The 23,392-nt window shown below is 39.2% G+C and overlaps 1 protein-coding gene across 1 annotated transcript in view; it reads right to left on the bottom strand.

Annotated features, from left to right (window-relative positions):
- LOC140068960 (protein-glutamine gamma-glutamyltransferase 5-like) overlaps nucleotides 1–23,392 on the bottom strand; it is a 76,998-nt gene that overhangs the window by 41,099 nt on the left and 12,507 nt on the right. The window contains exons 4-11 of the mRNA XM_072114304.1: nucleotides 19,584–19,826; nucleotides 17,934–18,052; nucleotides 17,105–17,233; nucleotides 11,691–11,868; nucleotides 6,731–6,869; nucleotides 5,383–5,486; nucleotides 1,131–1,376; nucleotides 604–906 (exon numbers count right to left, since the gene is read on the bottom strand). Of these exons, the coding sequence (XP_071970405.1) occupies nucleotides 604–906; nucleotides 1,131–1,376; nucleotides 5,383–5,486; nucleotides 6,731–6,869; nucleotides 11,691–11,868; nucleotides 17,105–17,233; nucleotides 17,934–18,052; nucleotides 19,584–19,826 (1,461 nt within the window). The remainder of the gene's footprint in view (nucleotides 1–603; nucleotides 907–1,130; nucleotides 1,377–5,382; nucleotides 5,487–6,730; nucleotides 6,870–11,690; nucleotides 11,869–17,104; nucleotides 17,234–17,933; nucleotides 18,053–19,583; nucleotides 19,827–23,392) is intronic.

The raw sequence follows: 23,392 nt of genomic DNA, 5'->3' as shown, positions 1-23,392 counted from the left end.
CTCTTCATTAAAGAGTAGTTGCTGCATTTCCCACCCTAGTCTTGGATTTGAGTCAATAACTTTTCCATTTTTTTGTGGTAAGTTTAGGTACTTCAGCTTATACTTGGGTCGGCTTATTCTTCAGTATATATGGTACATAGTTTCCGTATTTGACCACTCTGTATTTTAATCAGAGTTAATAAGTGGAATGCCTCATATAACAGGATGATAAGTAAAAACTATTGATGGGTGTATTAGCGTTGATAAAATTCTTATTTATTGCGCATGTGAGGCTTGGTGTAGAATAATCTGGCTGAATGGTTCTAATATACTAAATTGCAGACTTTGGAGGCGGAGAGAACAATGTGCTAGTCCTCGAAAAAATCCCCCTCTACGTCTAGTCTACCTTACCTCAAACTACGGTTAGCCCCATTGAATAAAGATAATTTTTGTCAAACTCTTTTGAAAACATAACTTTAAGATTCCCTTCTGTGTTTATGTAAGTACGTTTTTCCTATATGTGAGAGATATACATTAACCAACACTAAAAATTATTCCTTATCTTGACATAAATTTACATTAAAATTTAAAGATGCTTAGCACAAAGTTGTTTTCAGAACCTACCTGTTTGGGGTTTAAGTTCCACAGAATATGATTTTTGACACACGACATTCAGATGTACTCCATTATTCTCTATGGCTTGAACATTGATATTGATAGTAATTTGTTGATGTGAAGATGTCAGATTTTTCAGCAAAGCAATTAGTTGAACATCTTGACCCAAAACTGGAGACTCTTTCATCTTGAGCCTCAATTGTATTCCTATTTTACTTAGAGAAGGATTTGCAGTTGCATCATTGTGGCTAGTATGTGGCTTGTTCCTCATCTCCAAGGCTTTACTAAAAACAAGTCGTTCTTTTTCAGACCCTAGTTACAAATTAGGCAAAAGAAGAGTTTCATGCTAAGAACTAAAAATAAGTTTGTTTATAATATCAACATCAGACAATTTAAGGTAAGTTATATGTATCTTTAATACTAGTTTTTTTCCTAAGTAATTCATTTACTAAAATAATATTTATATTTCTTTTAATTTTCTGATAAGTAATATCAGTAACTCAAGGCAGATCACATATCAAAAATATAAAATTTACCTTCTGCATACTTGTAATTACTGGTAATATCCATTCTCTCATTAGTTCCAACTTGCTTAGTGCTAATTAGCTTTCCAATTTTTTTACTATCTTGGTAAACCCTTTCTGGTGCCGCCATGCTATTTTTCACGACCCATTTTATAACATCAGCATTGACCTCCGCAAATATAAAAGGGCAGTCATATTTCATATGAATGTCTCCCTCTTTAATGGCTTTTACAGGAGCAGGTCCACAGCAAAATATTCCTGAAACAAAAAGACAATATATTAAGAGAGATTTTCCAGTCCTATAATATGTATTTTGTTGCCAAAAGGAAGCTTGAAATACACTGTGAAAATTTAAATTAATATTATTTTGAGTTGAAGGGATGGTCAAGGTAATTAAAAAATATAGCAGTAAGATCACTGCACGATGTTGGCACTTACAGGTTTTCTACTTTCATAGGGGAGAAAGGAACTAATCTCCGCACCAGTGTAGATTTAAAATCTTTGTCTTTGTTGTGAAGCTTTATTTCATTTCAAAATAAAATAAAATAAGCAGACATTTTCTTGTAATGCACACACGAGGATTAAAGCCTGGGCATTTCTGGTGTGCTATGCACCCGTAGTCATGGCTAACCTCCATATTAGAGATGCAAGGATAAATACCGCTACCGCGCCCAGTTACCTGACCAGGTGTATCCAAAGAGCGGAATGAACCCTAGCATCTGATATAGTAAAAAAAAAAAAAAGTTGCATAAAAACAGAGGTTATGTTTATGAGAAAAAAGAAAAAATGGACATGTATATCATTATAATACACCTGATTATATAATGTTGATACAGACCAGTTTACAGACCAGTTTCCCCAAATTAAGCAGATAATACAGAAACATATACCCATCTTATTTGAGGATGAAACTTTGTCAAAAATACTATATAATGGTTGCAGAGTAGTAGCACAAAAAAACAAAACCATAGGCAATTGTGTATCATCAAGCATGTTCAGATCGAGGGACAGAAGTAGTCGAACGTGGCTACAACAGAAGGGCTTTTATTAGAGATGAGCGAACATGCTCGTCCGAGCTTGATGCTCGGTCGAGCATTAGGGTACTCGAGACGGCTCGTTGCTCGGACGAGTATTTCCCCTGCTCGAGATCGAGCATTTAATTAAAAAAAACACAGTGAAGAACAATGAAGAATAGAATAAAAACAGTGAACACAGGATCATTTAAGATAAAAACACAGTGCAGAACACAGTGCAGAATAGATTACAGATGTTCGGCACATCTGCTTACTTGTCGGGAGATACGCGCGGAACGGTGCGAACAAAATAGCATGTGAAGAACAATATATATGTGTGAAGAACACATTGCAGATGTATTTAAACATCTGCAATGTGTTCTTCACACACATATATATTGTTCTTCACATGCTATTTTGTTCGCGCCGTTCCGCGCGTATCTCCCGACAAGTAAGCAGATGTGCCGAACATCTGTAATCTATTCTGCACTGTGTTCTGCACTGTGTTTTTATCTTAAATGATCCTGTGTTCACTGTGTTCACTGTGTTCACTGTTTTTATTCTATTCTTCACTGTTCTTTACATCTGCTAACTTGTCGGGAGATAATATACGCGCGGAACAGTGAAGAATAGATCGCAGATGTTTGCAAATTATCAGAAGACATTATTTTTCAATTAAATAACACATTTTATTCCCGAACCATGGTCCCTTTGAAAAATGCTCGGGTCTCCCATTGACTTCAATGGGGCTCGTTACTCGAAACGAGCACTCGAGCATCTGGAAATGTTCGGCTCGAGTAACGAGCACCCGAGCATTTTAGTGCTCGCTCATCTCTAGCTTTTATAAAAGGGCACATATCCATGTAAAACTTGTAATTTTGTACCACCATTTAAACATTTTGTCAACTCAGAGTTGCAATAGTAGGATGTACGCTTTGTCACAAATCATTCATTGGATGTACTATTCGTAAATTTAAACAGAGATTCCTTGAACATATAAGGGATATTGTGAACTGGTCTAAAATGGAAATGACTGAAAAAAGAGATAAAAGAAGGAATTTATCTGGGGTAGCACGCCATTTCATTGAGGTATACCAAGGAAAAATAGCGTCCCTATATACCATGGTGATAGAACAGATACAACCCCTAGTACTGGGAGGGGATAGATCCAAAGTGTAACGTTATCGAGAGGCTTTTTGGATCTTCCAACTCGACACCAGGTTCCCTAAAGGTATGAACTATAGACACGAGATGGTGTTCCATTATTAGTCCCGTGATATTGTGTTTGCAAGTTTCTTTATCAGGTGCTGGATTGACTCCCTACCTAATTGTTCTTCAGAACTTGCCTCGGCTGGGTGCTTTCCTGCTTCTGATTGTCGCTGAACTTCTAGTGGATCAGGTATTCCAAGTTAATAATAAATGCTCTCAGCGATATAAACTAGTTACCGCAGCAGAGTAATTATTCTGTATTTTTTTTATTTTGTATCACTATGCTTCCTGAGTTAGCATTTTATTGGTGTGATGCGCTTCCAGCCGGAGTGACAAGCCTCGCACTAGAGTACGGTGACTTCTATTGCTAGTCCGAGGTAACATTGCTACCAGCGCAATGTGTTCCCAGCCGGAGTCATAATCTCTGGACTGGAACACTGTGATATCCATCGCCGACTTGTAGAAGAATGCAAATGCTAAATTGTGCATAAACCACTTATGAATCCCTCTTATGTGTAAAAATAAGTATTCGCCTGAATAACTTTTTAGTTAATCTCTAGCTAGGTGCGTTTTCTTTTAGCAACTTATGGGAAAACGGGAACCAGGAAAATGATGTAACCAAGATCGATGACAAATGATGATAAATGTTTCTCTCAATATATGTTTATTATTACAAGCAACATATTATATTATACTATCACACTTTATTATGTCCATAATGTCTGTCCTCTAAGGACAGGTTGTGTTTAGCCGAAATGCCAAACTATAAACTGGATAATATTGGAATCCTGCCTTTAGCTTCTATTGAGCAAATGTAAAAAATATGCATTTTTCATGGATTAATATCAACATTATACGATCAGGTGTGTTATAGTGATATACATGTGCATTTTTCTTTTTTCTCATAAACATAATGGGATCACCTCTGTTTTCATGCAACTTTGTAGTTGTTTTTACTATTTCATATGCTAGGGCAGTGATGGCTTACCTATGGCACTGGCTCCAGAGGTGGCACTCAGAGCCCTTTCTGTGGGCACTCAGGCCATCACCAGAGATGACTCCAGGTATCTTCTTGCAGTCCCAGACAGCCCAGGACTTGCTGTGCACAGAGGTATTTTAAAGTGACAGCTCTACCTGGGACTATTTCCTGCTTTATTGGGTGCTGGTATCAATGAAAACTGTGACAGAGAAGGGAGTATAAATCATACATTAAATTTCTGTGTTGGCACTTTGCGATAAATAAGCGGGTCTTTGTTGTAGTTTGGGCACTCGGTCTCTAAAAGGTTTGCCATCACTGTGCTAGGGTCCATTCCGCTCTTTGGTTACACCTGGTCAGGTGACTGGGCAGCCGCCTGGTAGTGGTATTTATCCTTGCATGTCTAATATGGAGGATAACCATATAACCAAATGGTAGGCTTTATTCCTCATGTGTGCATTACAAGAAAATGTCTGCTTATTTTATTGGATTTTGAAATGAGATAAAGCTTCACAGCAAAGACAAAGATTTTAAATGTACACTGGTGTGGAGATTCGTTCCTTTCTCCTCTAATTGTAGCATAATACAAACGACTTGGTGAGCTGTACATATACCTCTTTTTTCTCTGTTTCTACTTTCATGATCATAAGAGACAAAGCCTTTTGATTTAGCAGTTCTGCTTAACTGGTCTTCCCCATGGAGCGTATTATTACATCATGTGACCGAGAGTTGGATTCAAGCTTTTGTACTGATGAGATAAAGACCCCACCGTTTCTGCATATGCAGTTTAGCAGCTCAGGATACCTCAGTGCAGAATACAACCTATTACCACATGATGTAATGATGCAATGATTGGTTGGTTTTTTTTGGATATTCTTGGTTATTCCTAACTATGGGGTCGTTTTAATGCTATTAAATTAGCACCTATCAGAGTCAGAAAGGAAATTAAGTTATGAACTTCAATGTGAATAGAGGTAAAACAATTGTAATTTCTTTACTTCTAAACACAACAAAACCTAAAATATAAGCACTATATAAATAACTTTATTAAGTGTTTAGTATTTACCGTTGCTTGCCTCCTGTGGTGTTGAATCTAATGCTTGCCACCCATTATATCCTGGGGGTAAGTCCCTGCGTTCCATCCAGGCTTCATTCCAGACATGAAAATTCCTGTGTGATTAGAGAACCAGAACATAAATTTTTGCACAAAAATGTAGAAACAACAATGCAAGATGTACAGACAAAATGCGTGGTGGTGGAGACTGGCTCACTAGACATAGCCTACGTCTGAACAGGTGCAAGCTATAGCACAATTGTACGCCATGCCTACCTGATTACAACTGTCCCATTGGCACAGCTCAGCTGCCCGACAATGTTTATCAGGAGGCCATTGGTGTTGGCACCAAGACATTTTTTTTCTCCCATACTAGCTATGGCTCCTTTGTGCATCACTTCATATTATCGCCCTGTTAGAGCTGCTTAGACAGTAATGAATCAAAGTGCTCTGTAAGAGCCCTCTCAAAGAAGTGATTCCACCTTCATATTCTGAAAGTTAATAAAGATGTCTCACAAACAGAGATAGGTCTCCTTTTTGTGCCTCTGCAAAGCATGATGCCCCATTCTGGCTTCCACAAGTAAATTCCCCTCAATGTCATCAAATAATTCAACTAGTCCTGTTTCCTTGACAAATGCATGAAATCACTATCTACATAACACTAAAGATTTTGACCATATAGTGAATGGTGGATTAGATAGCTGATGTTCCTTACATTATCACTGTAAATTATAATCAAAAGGGTCGTACTCAACTTGTCTTGTTTGCAGTTGCAGTAGATCACACACTGCAGGTCTGTCTATTTAGGATTTCATTACAGTAATGATGTTGATCATCATAGGGGATTACATTGTGATTGATGGATAGTCAAGGACTGTGCCCTGCTCTGTACGGCATACCTACAGATACTGAATAGAATACCATCAGGATACATGCTTGGCTTGCCACTTCATCAATAAGACATAATAAAATCTCTCATTCTAATGACTGCAGGGCATAGGAGATAAATATCAGTTTACTCCTTTAATGCTACATTCTAGGTCTCTTTGTTTCTTTCGATTTCTGGTGATGATGCTATGGACAACTTAATAAGTTTTGATAAACAAATGATCTGATGGTAATGTAGGGACTGTCTGATACAAGACAAAACTTCATAATTTGAAAGAAGAAGAGCAGAATTTAAAATGTTTACAAGGTATGGGTTTTTTTTGTTTTTTTTTTATAAAAGCTTCAACTTCAGCTTCAACTGACTAATATCAGACATCTTCTTTAAACGTTATAATAGAATATCATGGGAACAAGAAATGTCCATTACATGATGTACTCAAAATAAAAATAATTTGTAAAAGCTGTGACTCACCAAACACTGTCACGATTGCTTCCTGAAATCATTTTTCCTGTGATGTCATAGTATTCATCAATAGAAAGATTTCCATCAGTATCATGGGCAGAGTCAAAGTTTGTTACTACTCTGGCTGGGATTCCTAAGCATCTTAGTGCTGAAGAGATATTGTAAAATAGAAGAAACTATTTCATTCACTTTCATCTGTAATACAGTTTAATTTGTTCATAGATGACATTTACAGTAATTAAATTCTGACATCAAGCACAATTTTACATAATATCCTTACCCTCATTTAAAGTTAAAAAATTATCTATTCCCAAAAATACATTGATAAATTATAGTAAAGAGATTGTTCTTGTTTTGCAGCATTGGTATATCAATTAAAATGTTTTCTATTGTATAAAGTGTTAGTGCACCTCCCTATTTTATGGAGGTTAACTTTTGGTAGTAATCTTCTTATGAGCTCAAACAGCATTATAATAACAGATAAGGCTGCATTCATATTTCATTTTTACTTCCCATTGTAAAGATACATCAGAAGGATTCCCCAAATATCCTTATAATGGAGTGAATCAGAGTATCCCAGTGATTTCCTGCTGTTGATTTTCTAGGTGCTTCCTGAGTCACTTCTGAGGGAAACACCCACAGTGTACGATCAGTGGAGGCCAGGAATGGATGCCATATATTTGCATTCATCCACCATAGCCTCTAATGGCCTCTACTGAGCATATACATCTATCTTCTGGAAGTAAAAGGATACAAAAGCTCAGTTTGCTTTGCTTCTTCATCCAGTGTTTCCAGTTGGATGCAAGATATACTGAAAAGATGGAAGTGAAAAGGAAGCCTCCATTTTCCAGTATAAGTCTATGGATAAATTCAGCATTCAGGCTGGGAGCCTTGCTACCATTTACAAGGTCTGAATGTAGCCTAAAATTTAACAATAAAATCAAAGGTATCATCGTAAACACAAGATCAATTGATAATGGTGACAAGGCCATTTTCATGGGTGCTCCGGCAACCCATATTTCAGATCGCAGGCTCACCCGTGTCCCTCTGGGTGCACTAGCACCGTTAATTGGTGCTGCCCATTTCCCAGAATTCTATATATATATCTGCCTCTCCCTGCACACGCTGCCAGATCTTCATGCCTTGTGCCTTAGAGGAAGCTGTGTTTCATGCTCTGTGCTGACAGCGCTCCTCTGCTGCCTGCCTTGACCTATTGCTACGTCCCAGACTCTGATCCTGTGCTGCCTGTCTCTATCTCCTGCCTGTCCATAACCACGAGTTTGCCTGATGATTTTGTACTATGCCTTGGCCGCTACCGCGGACAAAGTCGCGCCTGAGGAACGACCTGGTGGTACCATGCCGCAATAAGTCCAACCTGCTTTGTGGTGGGCTCTGGAGAAAAACGGGTACCACTTAGACACCGGTCCCAGGTGTCAGCTTATGTCATCATCCACGGTGGTGCAGAGGATCCAATACCTCTGACCCTGACAGCCATTCTATGTCCTCGTGTCCTACTTGCACCGAAATGTTTAATTGAACGTATCCACAACAAATTCTACTTAGAAGTCAATACACTGTTTTCTGACATTATTATGTGATAGTTGGACAAATGTCTCAAATGTCCAACAAATAAGACCAACAAAATGACATATACAGAAAATTATATTAAAAAAATTTGAAAATAAAAGCAGATTTATTAAAAATAATTATGTTTTAATTTAGGAAGGGAACAATTTGAAATGCTTTGTGCAGCGCTGCATAATCTGTAGACGCTACATAAATGAAGAATTATTATAATTATTATTATTATTTATATAATAGGTCATATAAGCTATAGCTTTTTTCACAGAATGATGAGCTCCAAAGAATATATCTTCACAGTAAGTCTATTATGTGTGGTTACCACAACTTACTAAAGCTTTACTGGATTGTTATAAGGGATTATTTACAGAAACAAACATTTGAGTAACTGTTTTTTATATTTGTGCCTTAAGAGATTCTTAGAATTTCCACTACTGGTATTGTTTAATTATTGATTCGATCACAGTTTCTTCTTTTCTAGCCATAATTTTAGCGTTAAAGGGGTATTCCCATTGCAGCAAACTAATGTTAATGTATTATAAAAGTTATACAATTTTCCAATATTCTTTCTTTATTAATTGCTCATGTTTTATAGATCTCTGATTGCTATCATTCTATAAGAAGCTTCTATGTTTACTTCCAGTGGACAAAAATCTGACCATGGTCACACTGGTGACCCGTCACCCGAGCCGTGCACCGTGCACAATGGTGTCAGATTTCTATCCACTGGAAGTAAACATAGAATCTTTCTATAGATTGAAAGCAAGCAGAGATCTGGAAAACAGATAGAAATTGATACAGAAAGTATATTGGAAAATTGTATAACTTTGTATCATCAAAGCAACAACATTAATTTGCTGAAATGGGAATACCCCTTATATTACCCCCAAATATTACCAAATGTTGCAAAAATACTTCTATTCTTTATCTGCTGTGTCTTAGTAATGAAGGGTAAAAGTTATTACACTGTTTTACTACACTTAAAAGTATATCTTGTTACTATTTATAATACACCGACAGTTCTCATGAGTATGAAATACATGACTAATTTTCACTGACTTTTATTGTTTTCTTTTGTATCTGTTTTCTTTACTTTAACCCAGATTATTGCTGAAACTTTTATATTTTTGCTAAAACAAAAATATAAACTAATGGAGGCTAAGAAGCAGTCAAGTTGTATCACGTTTTAATGCTGTACTGTGAATTAAAGTGAAATCACACATTTGGGTATCACAGGTGCCCCTGAGACCCTAGTTTCAGGTTGCAGGCGCATCCGTGTACCTCCGTGCGGGCCACTGCACTTGCCGCATGACTCACCTCACCGGGATCCAGCGGTGTCTCCCGCGGCTCCCTGCTTGCGTCCCCACTGCATAGGGCGCGCATGCCGGCTCTGCCAGATTTAAAGGGCCAGCGCACTGATAATTGGCGCTGGCCAGATGCCCTTTTTTATCTATCGCATCTATGTGCCTCACAGACTTAGAAAAAGCTCCCTAGCGACTCTCCTGTGTTACAGCGTTCCTGTGTGTTCCTGTGTATCCTGTGTTCCTGTTCCTGTGTGTTCCTGCTCCTGAGTTCCCATGTCCTGTGTCCCATGTGCCTGTGTTCCCATCCCCATCTGCATGGACCTCCCGTTGCTGACCCTGGATTGGATTTGACATTGCATCTCTGCCACCTGCTCTGACCTTGTGCCTGGACCTGACCACGAGACTGTCTACCACCACGGGCTAGTCACACCTGTGGAACGACCTGGTGGTACCCTGCCGCAGCAAGTCCAACCCGGACTCTGGTGGAGACCAAGTGCCACTTAGACTCCGGTCCCAGCTGTCGGCTAGTACCACCTCCCGTGGGGGTCCATGGGATCCACACATCCCGAATCCTGACATTGGGGAATAGCATATCTGGTAGTTGGATTGGGACTTTCCAAAAGGACAAAAATATTCATATCTACAGAGAGACAATATAAGCAGCCAAACAAAGCATATTTTGATTTTGTATGATGTTATGAGAAATACTAACCAGAATATTGCAATGGGAAAACGGTAAATTTACATATAAAAGATTTATTGCAGAAATCAAATGGTATCTAGATGGAGATAATTTGGTAGCAAGAACCTAGATTAATGCAATTTCCTTCTGATTAAATATTTAAGCATAGATAGTCAGGAGCATACCCAAACCTTGATGTTAGGGTCTGTGTGGCAAACATTGCAAGTCCCCAAGCCAAGAATTCATCCAAGAGTTCAGGTTCTATGTTTGGGCTCACCTTGGAAAATCTTTTTGAAGGGATTATGAGCATTAATTAGATTTTCATACCAACTGCTAAAACCCGGTTTAGGTAATAATACTGACCACGGGTGTTGACCATGTAAATGCCACCAGCAAACCAGCCATTTGTTTTTATGCATTGTGAACCAAATATACCTTGAAAATGTTGTAGCTACACTGATGCAGAAACATATTGGGGCAGATCTATCAAGCTGTCTGAAAGTCAGAATATTCCTAGTTGCCCATGGCAACCAATCACAGCTCCCCTTTAAAATATTAATGAGCACTGGTAAAATGAAAGCTGAGCTGTAATTGGTTGCCATGGGAAACTAGGAATATTCTGACTTTCAGACAGTTTGATAAATCTGCCCCATCTTGTTTAATCCCTTAACCCAAATAGTTTTGCTCAAAAAACAATTATAAAATTCAGGACTTAGGGAAAGCTGAAAGCTAGATTGGCTGCTGTGTTTCACAGAGCTTCTTGAACTGTCCAGACAGGACTAATCAACCTGACCTGGATGACTCATACACAACAGCTGGGAGATGGTGCAGTGATTGATTACTTCTTCCTGTCAGGGACAACACAGTGAATATAGCGTTCTCTGAAGCAGTGCATAATTATTAATTAGGGTAAGGAGAGAAGGGCTGGACAGCCACAAGAGCGAAAGAGCCTCATTATCACAATGTTATAATTGTTTTTTCAGCAAAACCACTCAGTACAGGGATTAAACAAGATATGTTTCTATATCAGTCTAGCTACACCACTCTCAAGGTATTTTTCATTCATAATGCATAAAAACAAATGGTAGATTTCCTTTAATCTGAACTTTTGTTGAAAGTTTGAACAAACCGGAAACCAACTGGGTCTTCTCATGCCTTAGTCATAAAATTTTCTCTAAAAATCTGCCATGTGAGAATTCAATAGAGTTTACAATGATCCACTAATGCAGTTTCCGAAAATAAGCTTTATTCCCCCAAGTAATCATTGTTATCTCATAGTCTCTTTATGATACTGCAGCTCAGCCAAATCCTCACCAATGGTGGTAAACTGAAATATCAGACCCAAAGAGAAGTTATGTTACTAAATTATGTTATGCATACTTTATATTTTTATATGGATTACCTGTACAAAGGACTGCTGAAAATACCCAGCACTGCCCATATTTCACTGGTTGGCAACCAGATAAGTACCACTGCCGTAAAATGGCACAACTCCCGTTCCACTTTGTTGGACTTATTCCATCACCGTAATTGCCATCCCATTTCCCAAACAATACACCTTTGTCATCATTGCAATTAATCTATAAGATAAGATATTTCAAATGAATATAACAACTGTGATATTTATAGAATTATAAATATAATATATGGATTTGTATGAGTCATTTTCCTAACTTATACAAGTGTATTAACCACATGTCTGCAAAATAGAAATCTTTTTCTACATAAAGTGGATTTAGGTAACACCTGTATTTGTGGTCCAATGATATATCCTCAGCCTTTGCATTATTCCATAAGATTTCTCTACCCCTTAAGATTTTTTCAATGCGAAAATATCTCTTTATATTACTACATATACCGTTTGTTTATGCACAGCTCTCTTAAGGTCCTGCTAGAGTATTTCAGTCAGACTGAGGTTTGGACATTGATGGGTCCATGGTTTTACATTGATTCTTTCCCTTTCAGGCATTCTATAGATGGTGTGCTTGGAATCTTTATTATTTATTTATAGACCTCTATGAATTCCATATTGCTGTACAATCAATAAGGAGTTCATGTACATTACATTAGGACAAGAACAAAAGTACATAAGTCTAAAACTTCAGTGGTCAGAAACAAGTGCAGAGTGGTGACTGGCACTGACTGGGTCCATATACTAAACAATTTATTCACAAAAAAGGTCTGAAAGACCTCACTGAGACCCATTGGTCAGAATAGTCTCAGTGAGGTCTTTTAGACCTTTTTTGTGAACAGAGTTGATAGAGACACGAGGTGAGGGAGCATAGCATTGCACTTATTGCATATTGTAGGCAACCTTAAACAGATGGGTTTTGAGATTACGTTTGAAGGTATGGAATTTGGAGGACAGTCTGAGACATTACGCTATAGATTCTTATAGTTTGGGGGATGCATAGGAGAAGTCCTGAAGACAGTAGATGGTACTAGAGTAAAGCAAAATGTTCAGAGATATATGGAGGGGACAGGTTGTGGACAGCTTTGTAAGTCATGGTTAGTATTTTAAACAATGTGCTGCTCAATGGGTAACCAGAGCAGAGACCTATATAAAAAATAACCTATATAAATTTGGAATCCACGTTTTCACACTGAACCAAAGAATAAAGTAGAGATGTCATTTGGGGCCTACAGTGAAAACTGTGAAGTCCAAGCCCACAAGAATAAGATGCAAATGCTTTTTTTCAACAATTTCATTGTATTTGAAATTTTTTTTCTGCTTCCCAGTACATGGCATGAAATATTTAATACTGTCACTATGAAGTGGAATTTGTTATGCAGAAAACAAGCCTTCATTAGGCTTTTTTCATGGAAAAATGAAAAAGTTACAGATTTGTGAAGGTGGGGACTGAAAAATCAAAACACAAAAATGAAAAAGGGCCTGGTCGTTAAGGGGTTAATGAGCTGTTCTAGGCTAGAGGTGTAGGTGGAGAAGAGTAGATGTCCCAGGACAGAGCCTTGTGGGATGCCAACAGTGAGGGAAGAATTTGAAAAGGTTGTATGAGAGTGATAGACACTGAAGTCCAGTTTTAGAGACATATGGAGATTCAGGAAAGGGCCAGGCCAGTGATGCCAAGGGAATGTAGGGTGTGCAGCAGGAGAAAACTGTCAACAGTGGACAGATAAATAAGGAGGAGAGCAAAGTAGTGGTGTTTGGCTTTGGCATATAGTAGATCATTAAAGACTTTAGTCAGGGCAGTGTCTCTGGAGTAATTCAGCCAGAAACTATAATGTAGTTTGTCAAAAAGTGAGTTGGAGAAAGGTAGGAGTTGTGTCACTTTATCCGGTTAGAACTTTAGAAGGCTTTAACTTACCTAAGTGTTTTTGAGTTTGTATTTCTGTTACATTTTGTACTTCAAAATAGTGGGAAATTTTGGTTGATATATTTAACATTTATTTATGAAAAAAGGTGAATTTGGTAAACATTTTGAAAAAATTAGCTTAAACTTAAAAATGTTGTTTTTCTCTTATTCCCTGCAGTCACGCGCTCCCACCACTAGGGGGGCGCGCGCTGACTTCTCCCAGCCTTAAAGGGCAAGTGTCCTCCTTATTGACTCTGGCATTCCTGGCTCGGCTGTATAGCCTGGCGACTCCCAGCATCCCCTGCCCGATCTTCTGGTCATTCTACTGAAGAGAAAACCTTCCTGAGCGTTTCCAGATGCCTCTGTGTTTCCGTGTTCCTATGGTGATTCCCGTGTTCCATGTTGTTCCCTTGTTCTGTGGTGTTCCCGTGTTCCTGTTGTCCTGTGGCGGTCCTGGTGTCCTGTGGCGGTTCTGCCAGCCATCCGAGGTCCTGCCTGCCATCCTGAGGTCCTGGCTGCCATCCCGAGGTCCTCCCTGCTATCCCGAGGTCCTGCCTGCCTTCCCGTGGTCCTGCCTACCTTCCCGTGGTCCTGCCTGCCTTCCCGTGGTCCTGCCTGCCTTTCGGTGGTCCTGCCTGCCTTTCGGTGGTCCTGCCTGCCTTCCCGTGGTGCTGCCTGCCTTCCCGTGGTCCTGCCTTCCCATGGTCCCCGTGTCCCTACCTTGGCTGCCACCGTGGGCCTAGTCACACCCGCGGAGTGATCTGGTGACTCCCTGCCGCAGCAAGACCATTCCGCTTTGCGACGGGCTCTGACGAAGACCAGGAGTTCACTTACACTCCGCTTCTGGGTTGCGGCTAGTATAGTCTTCCCCCGCGATGGTCCACGTAGTCCACTTACTTAGTCCTAAGGGACTAATCGACATAGACTGTGACACATTTACCATATCTCAGCTTTATGTTGGCATCCTTGTGTTTAATAATAACGCTAGAAAAATCACAAATCGAACAACATAACATTCTCTCAATTATTTTTGGGACCATTTTATTTCTATTGGGGGTTTTAAAAGTTCTGTTAATAGAAACCCCCCACATATCACCCCGATCTATTAACTTCAACTTATTCCATCCCTTGTACTATGAAGGGGAAATACAATTAAAAAGGCTGTAAAATTGACAAGAAACCACGTCGTTTTTACATCTTTCACTATACATTCCAAATGGCATCTCTAATATATTCTTTGGTTTGTTATGATCACAGGGATAGATAGATAGAATAGATTTTACCAAAAATTAAAAACTTATGTACCAAAAAAAAAATTATTACCTTTACCCTATTCTGACTCCAAAAACGTTTTTATACTTAGGAGTACAGAGTTGGATAAGGTGTCATTTTTTTACGGGACCTTTTCATTGCTACCATTTTCGGGATGGCGCACCCTTTAAACTACTTTTTATTATGTTTGTTATGTGTTGAAAAACAGCAAAAAAGTGTTGATTCGGACATTTGAGTGCATTTTTCCGTTACAGGATCCAACATTGGACATTGCAGTCCAATGCATTGGACATTGCAGTGCATTAGAAGCGTCAGCCTATGCATCTGCATAGGCTGACAGGCAACTACTCCGTCCAGCCAGGCATGTGCCAATGGGGGAACTTCATTAGGTCCCCGGCTGCCCAGCAGTGAAGATGGCATCCAGCAATTACATCGATGGGTGCTGGGAGGAAAGGGAGGAAGGTATGTAGAATGGGTAATGGGCGGTCACTAAGGGGTTAGGGATCGGTCTAAATGTTGCATGTTTAAAGGAAAATTTAACAATACCAGTGGATAGCAAAAGGTTGAAGAGATGAGTAAGAGCTGGGATAACCACAGTGGTGAGGTTGGGGATGAGAGGCGATGGAATTGGTCTGTTACTGTTAAATAGGTGCCCAGGTTCCAATCATGACACAACAACACCATGATTGACTCTTTATGTATGTGTCTATGTGTGTGTAGTTAGAGCTCGGATGAGCAGGTTTTGTGTTCAATATTATGCCGAAGAAATGCTGTGTTTTATTTGAGTAGTTTTTTTTAGAACTACTAATAGCACTAATAGGGCTTGAAAAAGGCTCCTTGGAGCCGAAACGTTGCTGCTGTACCTTGTTGTACTTCTGAACATGGAATAAAGCATTTTCACTTTCTTCACCTAACCATTGAAGCCCTGAAGTGCTGCTTGATTCTCGTGTATTACTAATGGCACAGGCTATTTTGAAACTTTTTAAGTCTATGGGGCATATTTATTAGGGTCTCTGCGCCACGATAATAACTTATTGCTAGCACTTGCAACTATTTTGCCCTCTCTGCCACCTTCACGGCAGTGGGGCATGAAGGAGCGTGAGGAGGGGGCGCACCCAATTGAGCAGAGGGCGCGTCCGGCCGGATGTGGGACGGCACGGGTGTTACTGTCCCTGTGCCAGCACATTCACTGCTGCGGCGACTTTTCATATGTTTCTGTCTGGCATAGAATAAACACTGCGCAGCTGTCTGCCCCAATACTTCAAGAGGTACTTCAAGAGGCGGAAGCCATTTGATGTATGCCGCTGCGGGGCATTCATAAACCGGTGTACGAGCATCTGGGTAAGATAAATATGCCCCTATGTCTCTGTCTTGAAATGTTAAAATAATACATAAAATACATTTATCTCTTATGAGTTTAAGTGACTGAACAGTAATCTCCTGAGTTTAAGAGGCACATTGGAGGAAATTGGACTCCATACATCAAGAGTATGTGCAACTGACTGTGATGAAATTTATTTGCAAGTTACAAAAGGCATCTTCAAAGCCACCAAATTGGATCAAAGGCAAGATTTTTTTTCAATGGGAAGGAGGTCATGTAGAATCAAAAAAGTGTCTTAGAATTTGATTGCGCATTTCAGATTTTTAATCTCATAATTATTAGCTTGGTGTTCAGCACCATGGACAACACATTGAACATATCAAATAACTGCATTACAGGAAATGTTCCTGGTTGTTGAAGCAAATGTATGTGTTGATAACTTTGTAACCACGTTAAATATTGCAAAACTGATTGCGGCACTCAATTCTCAATTATGGTCTTCTTTGATATGTTACATGACCACACTCCCATTAAAAAACTTGCCCTTGATCTAATACAACAACTTTCAAAGTGGCAGCCATGATATACTAGCCTAAAAGATAACCTTCCACACCCATTACTTGCACTGTAGTGATAGACCCAATGAAATGTCATGACAAAGAGGAACTTACACAACATTTACTTCATATATCTGGGTGATATGAAAAATGTTGACAAAGAGTAAAATGATAAACTTTGTGTTAGGAATCATTAAATGAAAACATCAAATCCTATATCAGAAAAAAAGGAAAACGCTCTCTGTTCAAGCTTTAAATAGATAAAACTAATTTTCGAAAAATATAGTCTCTATCTACAATTGTATGTATAAAAATGTTGTTGTTTGTTGTTTTAACAATAAGTATAGCTTACCATGGCACTGAGCACTCTGCTGATATACCCTGGATCACTTCTCATTGAATAGTCTGTCAGTTTGTTGGTGCGGCTTTGTAAACTTTCATCCAGTAGTTTCAAGCAAATGTCTACTATATCTTCATCAAACTTAATATCGTTTGTCAAAAAGAGTAGAAAAGGGATCATTTCATTAGTTTGTTATTCTTTTAAGTATGTGCTTGATTCTACACTGTAATCTGAAGACTCAAAATTAAGATTTTTTCTTTTTCTTAAAATAAATTTTACTAAGCATATTTCACAGAAAGCCTTAGTACAGACATGCCTAAAGCTAACAATTTGGGTCAATCTCCAACACACCAAGAAAGAGTTTCATCGTACTTCATTATATTCAGATGTAAAACTAAAATAGAAGCCACTAAATAATTGGAGTACATGAACCATAAGGAGTCCTGAAAGTAAACAATCCAATAATGCCACTTTTACACAACACACAATGTCACTTAGTCATCAAACCAGGTGTGGATAAAAGACATTAAAGACTTGGGGATCCTGCCCCTTGGAAAGCCTTGCGTTCCTGCCCCCATGCCTGTGCACTTGTACAGCCAGCACGAAAACCTACACCAGGCAGGGGCTAAGGGAGATTACCCCAGAGAATAAGTTGTTTCTTGTCAATACAGTGTAGGGAACTGGTTTGGCTAGTTGAGAAGCCATACATGTAGATCAGAAAAGGGGAAAGTACTAATTTCTTAGATTGTCTTTGCAGGCACACTGAGCCTTGCTGGTGATACTCTAGATAAATTTTCTAGGCTCACAAATCTATTTGTGTCACCGTGTATCTTTTATTTACCTGTCCAAAGTTCCAGGAACATTTAGAAATGTAGTCTGCATTGCCCACAAAGATAAAACCATTCTCATTCATAACATACTCATTTCTCTCTTCCTGATCCTGTAGGTAAACTGCATCATCTACAATAAAATAATTAATATCATTAAAAGCTATTCAAACATATCCAGAAAAAGTTAATTTATAGTGATTGCAGTATGACCGGACTATTCCCATTGTTCTTAATCAGTGGCAGACAACATAAAAAAGGGTTAAAATTTTGACTCCCAACAAATGTGGCTGACTATGGCAAAGAAAAATTCCCCTATAACATGCAGTGCTACTGTCTCATATGATTGTACATCCCTTCCTTTATAGCTACAGCTCCGAACTTACCTCTCCACATCCCGCTCTCGTCCGGCCTAGGCCCCCCCCCCCCCGCGCGTACCTGCTCCCAAGGGCACGTGCCGGCACTCTGAGATTTAAAGGGCCAGCGCATAGGTGATTGGCACTGGTTACTTCGGGGTCTGCTATATAATCCGTCAATTCCCATCATTCCTTGACAGATCTTCAAGTCATTCCCTGTGAAGTGAAAACTCTCCTGTGTTCCAGTGTTCCTGAGTATTCCCGCGTTCCAGTTCCCGCTCCTGTGTTCCCATGTTTCTGTTCCCGTGTTCCAGTCTGTTTCCGCGTTCATGTTCTGTGTGCCTGCTCCCGTTTTCTGCCGTGAGTTCTAGTGTTCCTTCCAGTGCTATTTTCCGCTGTCTCCCTGGGCTCGGACTTTGTCCTGAGTTTCTACCTTGGCTGCCACAGCGGGCAAGTTGCACCTGGGGAACGACTGCCGCAGCAAGACCATCCCGCTTTGCGGCGGGCTCTGGTGAAGACCAGGTGCCACTTAGACTCCAGTCCCAGGTGTCGGCTAGTACCATCTCCCACGGTGGTCCAGAGGGTCCACAGAACCCGGACATTTTTTGTTAGTCAAAAGCACAGCTGGAGTAGAAAAGGTGTCAATCTTTATTGGAGGGTACCCTCTAGTAGTGGCTATGTGTGCTGCACAGTGGAGTCTACAATAATAAATGTTGGAATGTAAAAAAATCTTTCTAGCTGGAGTAGTGTTTTAGTTTTTGTATTCTAAAGAAACAAATCCTATTAAAAGTTATGTTTTAAATGTGTCAAATGGGGTTACTTTATCTCATGGTAACATAAGAATGTAACTCAGATACATATTCAACACTGAATAATGCTTACTCATTCTTTCTGGAAGGGGATGGAAAAAAAACAATAACCACCCTATGGAATTAAATAGTCTATATGAGCAATACCAGATGAAAAAATGTGTCTACTGTGAAAAAAGTATTTTTCATGGCTGAGTTGTATCTATTTTTCACTGATACTAATAAACTAAAGTCTATGATCATAATTAACACACAGTCTGTAAAAACAAAATTGGTTGTGTGAATAGATTCATAAATTTACATTGGTTTTAATGTAGTCATGTGCCATCTATTAAAATGTATAACACACTGTTGTTTTTCACTGGAATCTAAATTGACAACAGACATTTTTCCAGATTTCATCATGAAAGTTCATTAGTAAGCCACTATCCCACTCATATGGGAACAAAGAATTGACGTTTGATTGATACGTTTGATTAAAAAGCCTTTAAAATAATACCTGGACACCAAGCATTGAAAAGTATTATGAATTCCCCAACAGAATAGATTCTGGCTTGTGGAAAATTGGATATTTGTAAATTTAAGGTGTGAAGTCCAATGATGGCATCAGCTGGAGGGAAAATCTTTATTTCCAAGGAAGCTCTGTCTTCATAGATAACTGATGCATTCCACTCCTTCTTCATGTTACTACTTGATAATCCAAAGACTTTCTTTGTGTCATTATTTTTGAGATTAGGCATTCCTATGAAAAAATAAAAATAAATAGAATGAAAGGATATAAAGATATATTTATGCTGAAACATTCATGTGCGATTTTAGGAGTGACACTCTCTTCAATGTTTGTCACAAGACACAAATGTACATTTGAAGATAGGTTACTCATAAAGTTACGGTTTGGTTGTAACAATGTTATCTTCCTGCTTTACTGAACATTGCCTTGTAATTAGAGATGGGTGAATTTATCTGAGCCCTCTCCATAGCCAGTGAGTCTTTGCTGCATATTGCAGCAAAGACTTACCGGTAACAACCGTGAACGGGTGTTTTCCCTCCGATGGCCGCCGGCAAAGCCACCATCTTGCCGCGAATCGTTGCTCCCTGTGACGTCATCGGGGAGCAGCAATCTGTAGCCATGACAGCCTCAGGTCTTCGGAAGACCCAAGGATGCCTCGGTTTAACCCCTTCGATCAGCACATTGTAATGAATGAGAAGGGAAATCCCCACTACTGTATCCCCAATACAATCAGAACTGTATATTTTATCATTGTAATCCCAGCCAGAACTTTTTTGGTCTCTGTGACAATTGGATTTTAAAAATGTTGGGTTGTCATAAGAATCAATATTAACACTAAAGCTTCATTACAGACATATTTGATAACTGTTTCAGCTGATCATTGCAGCCTAGGACTAAAGTACAATAAATTACCAATATCCAGAGGTCCGTTTGTAACTAGGGGTCGTATGTAAGTTGAGTGTTTTTAAGTAGGGGACCGCCTGTACTGTAGTATGGCAGTATATGATAGGATTGATCAGACGACCTAGGTTAAAAGTACCCTAGGGAGTCTGAAAAATAGTAAAAATAAAAATAAGAAAAGTTACAATAAAAAAGATCAATAAGGTGATCAAAAGATCGTACAGTCTTTAAAATGATAGCAATAAAAATGTGATCAAAAGTCGCAAAAAAACTACCCACAGCTCAGTACACCAAAGTATTAAAAAGTTATTAGTTAGTTATTAGTTATGATTAATTATTAATTTTTGTAAATGTATGAAAACATTATAAAACCGATTCAAATTTGGAATCCCTAACACCAAACACTACCGCCATACAGTGAAGAATACTACCGCCATATAGTGAGGAACACTACCGCCATACAGTGAGGAATACTACCGCTATACAGTGAGGAACACTACCGCCGTACAGTGAGGAACCCTACTTTCATATAGTGAGGAACACTACCCCCACACAGTGAGGAACACTACCGCCATACAGTGAGGAACACTACCGCCATACAGTGAGGAATACAGCAATACATTGAGGAATACTACCGTCATACAGTGAGGAATACTACCACCATACAGTGAGGAACACCACCGCCATACAGTGAGGATCACTACCCCCATACAGTGAGGAACACTACTCCCATACAGTGAGGAACACTACCACCATACAGTGAGGATCACTACCCCCATACAGTGAGGAACACTACTCCCATACAGTGAGGGACACTACCGCCATACAGTGAGGAACACCACTGCCATCCAGTGATGAATACAGCCATACAGTGAGGAACACTACGACACTACAGTGACGATCACTACCGCCATATAGTGAAGAATACAGCCATACAGTGAGGGCACTACCGCCATACGGTGAGGAACACTACCCCCATACAGTGAGGAACACTACCCCCATACAGTGAGGAACACTACCTCCATACAGTGAGGAACACTTCCCCCATACAGTGAGGGAAACTACCCCCATACAGTGAGTAACACTACCCCCATACAGTGAGGAACACTACGGCAATACAGTGAGGAACACTATCGCCATACAGTGAAGAATAGAGCCATACAGTGAAGAATACAGCCATACAGTGAGGGACACTACCCCCATACAGGGAGGAACACTACCACCATACAGTGAGGAACATTACCCACATACAGTGAAGAATACAGCCATACAGTGAAGAACACTACCCCCATACAGTGAGAAACAGTACTGCCATGTTCCTTTCTTCTTCCCAGAGTTCTCTGCCCCATGTTACACGTTGTCCCTGCAGATATTTTGCTAATAAAGGGGGAAAAAAAGATTCGAAATTTGTTCCCGCGAATCACCTTAAACTTCAGATTAGTGATGAATTAGAATCGTTAGAATCGATTCACCCATTTCTACTTGTAATGCTTTTAAATAGATTGCAAGATATTCTTAAATATACATGCATATAAACTGGTAAAGACATCATATACATAGTTACCACCATTTGACATATCATCCAAAAAACTGAAGCATCTTTTTTTTTTTTTTTTTTTGCGTTTTGGTTATTACTCCACTCCTTCCACAAGCCACATCTTTTTGATTTTTCCATAAAAAAAAAAAAAGCTGTATGATGGCTTGTTATCTGCATGACAAATTGTACTTTCTAATGGCACCATTTAATATTCTGTTTCATGTACTGGGAAGCTGGAAAAAATTCTAAATGAGTGGTGGAATTAGCAGAAAAACAGAGTTTCTGATGGGTTTTATGTTTACAGATTTTAATGTGCAGTCAAGACGACACCTCTCCATTATTCTTTCATAGAGATGCCACATTTATAAAGTTTGATTAATTCTTAATACATTAAAAAAATTCAAAAACTTTGCATATTCGCCAATTACTTTTTTATACTTCAGTTTAAGGTGTCATTGTTTGCAGGATGGGATACTATTTTGTAAAACACTTTTTTTCACTTTTTATTAAAATAATTATTGGGTCATTTGGGTGTTATCATCTGTTACTGCATTTTCCGCCAGGAATAATTGTTTTTTTTTGTTTTTTTTTTTTACTTTTATTTGAGACCTGCTAGGGTACTTAAACCCAAGGGCATTTGTTTGGGAATACACTCCTCCTATACTTCAGTCTGTGAATGACAGCTATGGGAGCCTTTTAAAGCCTTTAATTAGCACCCTCCGATGACATCACAGAAGGCACCTATCAGCCACTCAAGCCACAGCCCACCCTGGCACTTAGTGTTAGTGCAAGGGTGGGCTGTGACAACACAGCCCAGCGCTGGCACCAGTAGGAAATCATGTCCTGCGATCTTCCTTTGATGTTGAACCATATAAAGACACTGCATCAGAAGAAGTACCCTTAATGACCAATGTAAAAAGCTGATAATGTGTTCATTGGTTGATCCCAGTTTGAGAAACACAACTCCTCATACCCTGCTTTGCCAGTCTTCCTATGTCTCACACGCTTAGAAGTACAAGCATTTCCTGGAAATTGGAGAAATAATATCATGAGGTTCTGCTGGCAATAATTCAAGTTGTCCATATAATTTTATTTATTGTATTTATTATTTCAGAAATGCCTTTACATTTAGCATCAGATTGGTACTGTGGTGCCTTGAAGTGAAAACCTATAATAATATTAGATGTGCGAAAATGGTCCTCCTGTAAAAGGAGGTCCTATACTTTAATTTATGTATTTAATACAGCTCCTGGGGTCATGCCTGAGAAGTATATAGGCCCTTCACTTTAGGGTGCAAATAGCTATAGGCCCTATCCCCGGGAATGGAATGGGAAGGGGAGCGCGAGTTAGGAAGGAAAAA

This window comes from Engystomops pustulosus, chromosome 7 (genome assembly GCF_040894005.1).
Source record: "Engystomops pustulosus chromosome 7, aEngPut4.maternal, whole genome shotgun sequence".
Taxonomy (NCBI): Eukaryota; Metazoa; Chordata; class Amphibia; order Anura; family Leptodactylidae; genus Engystomops; species Engystomops pustulosus.
This window is presented reverse-complemented; position numbering and strand designations above follow the sequence as displayed.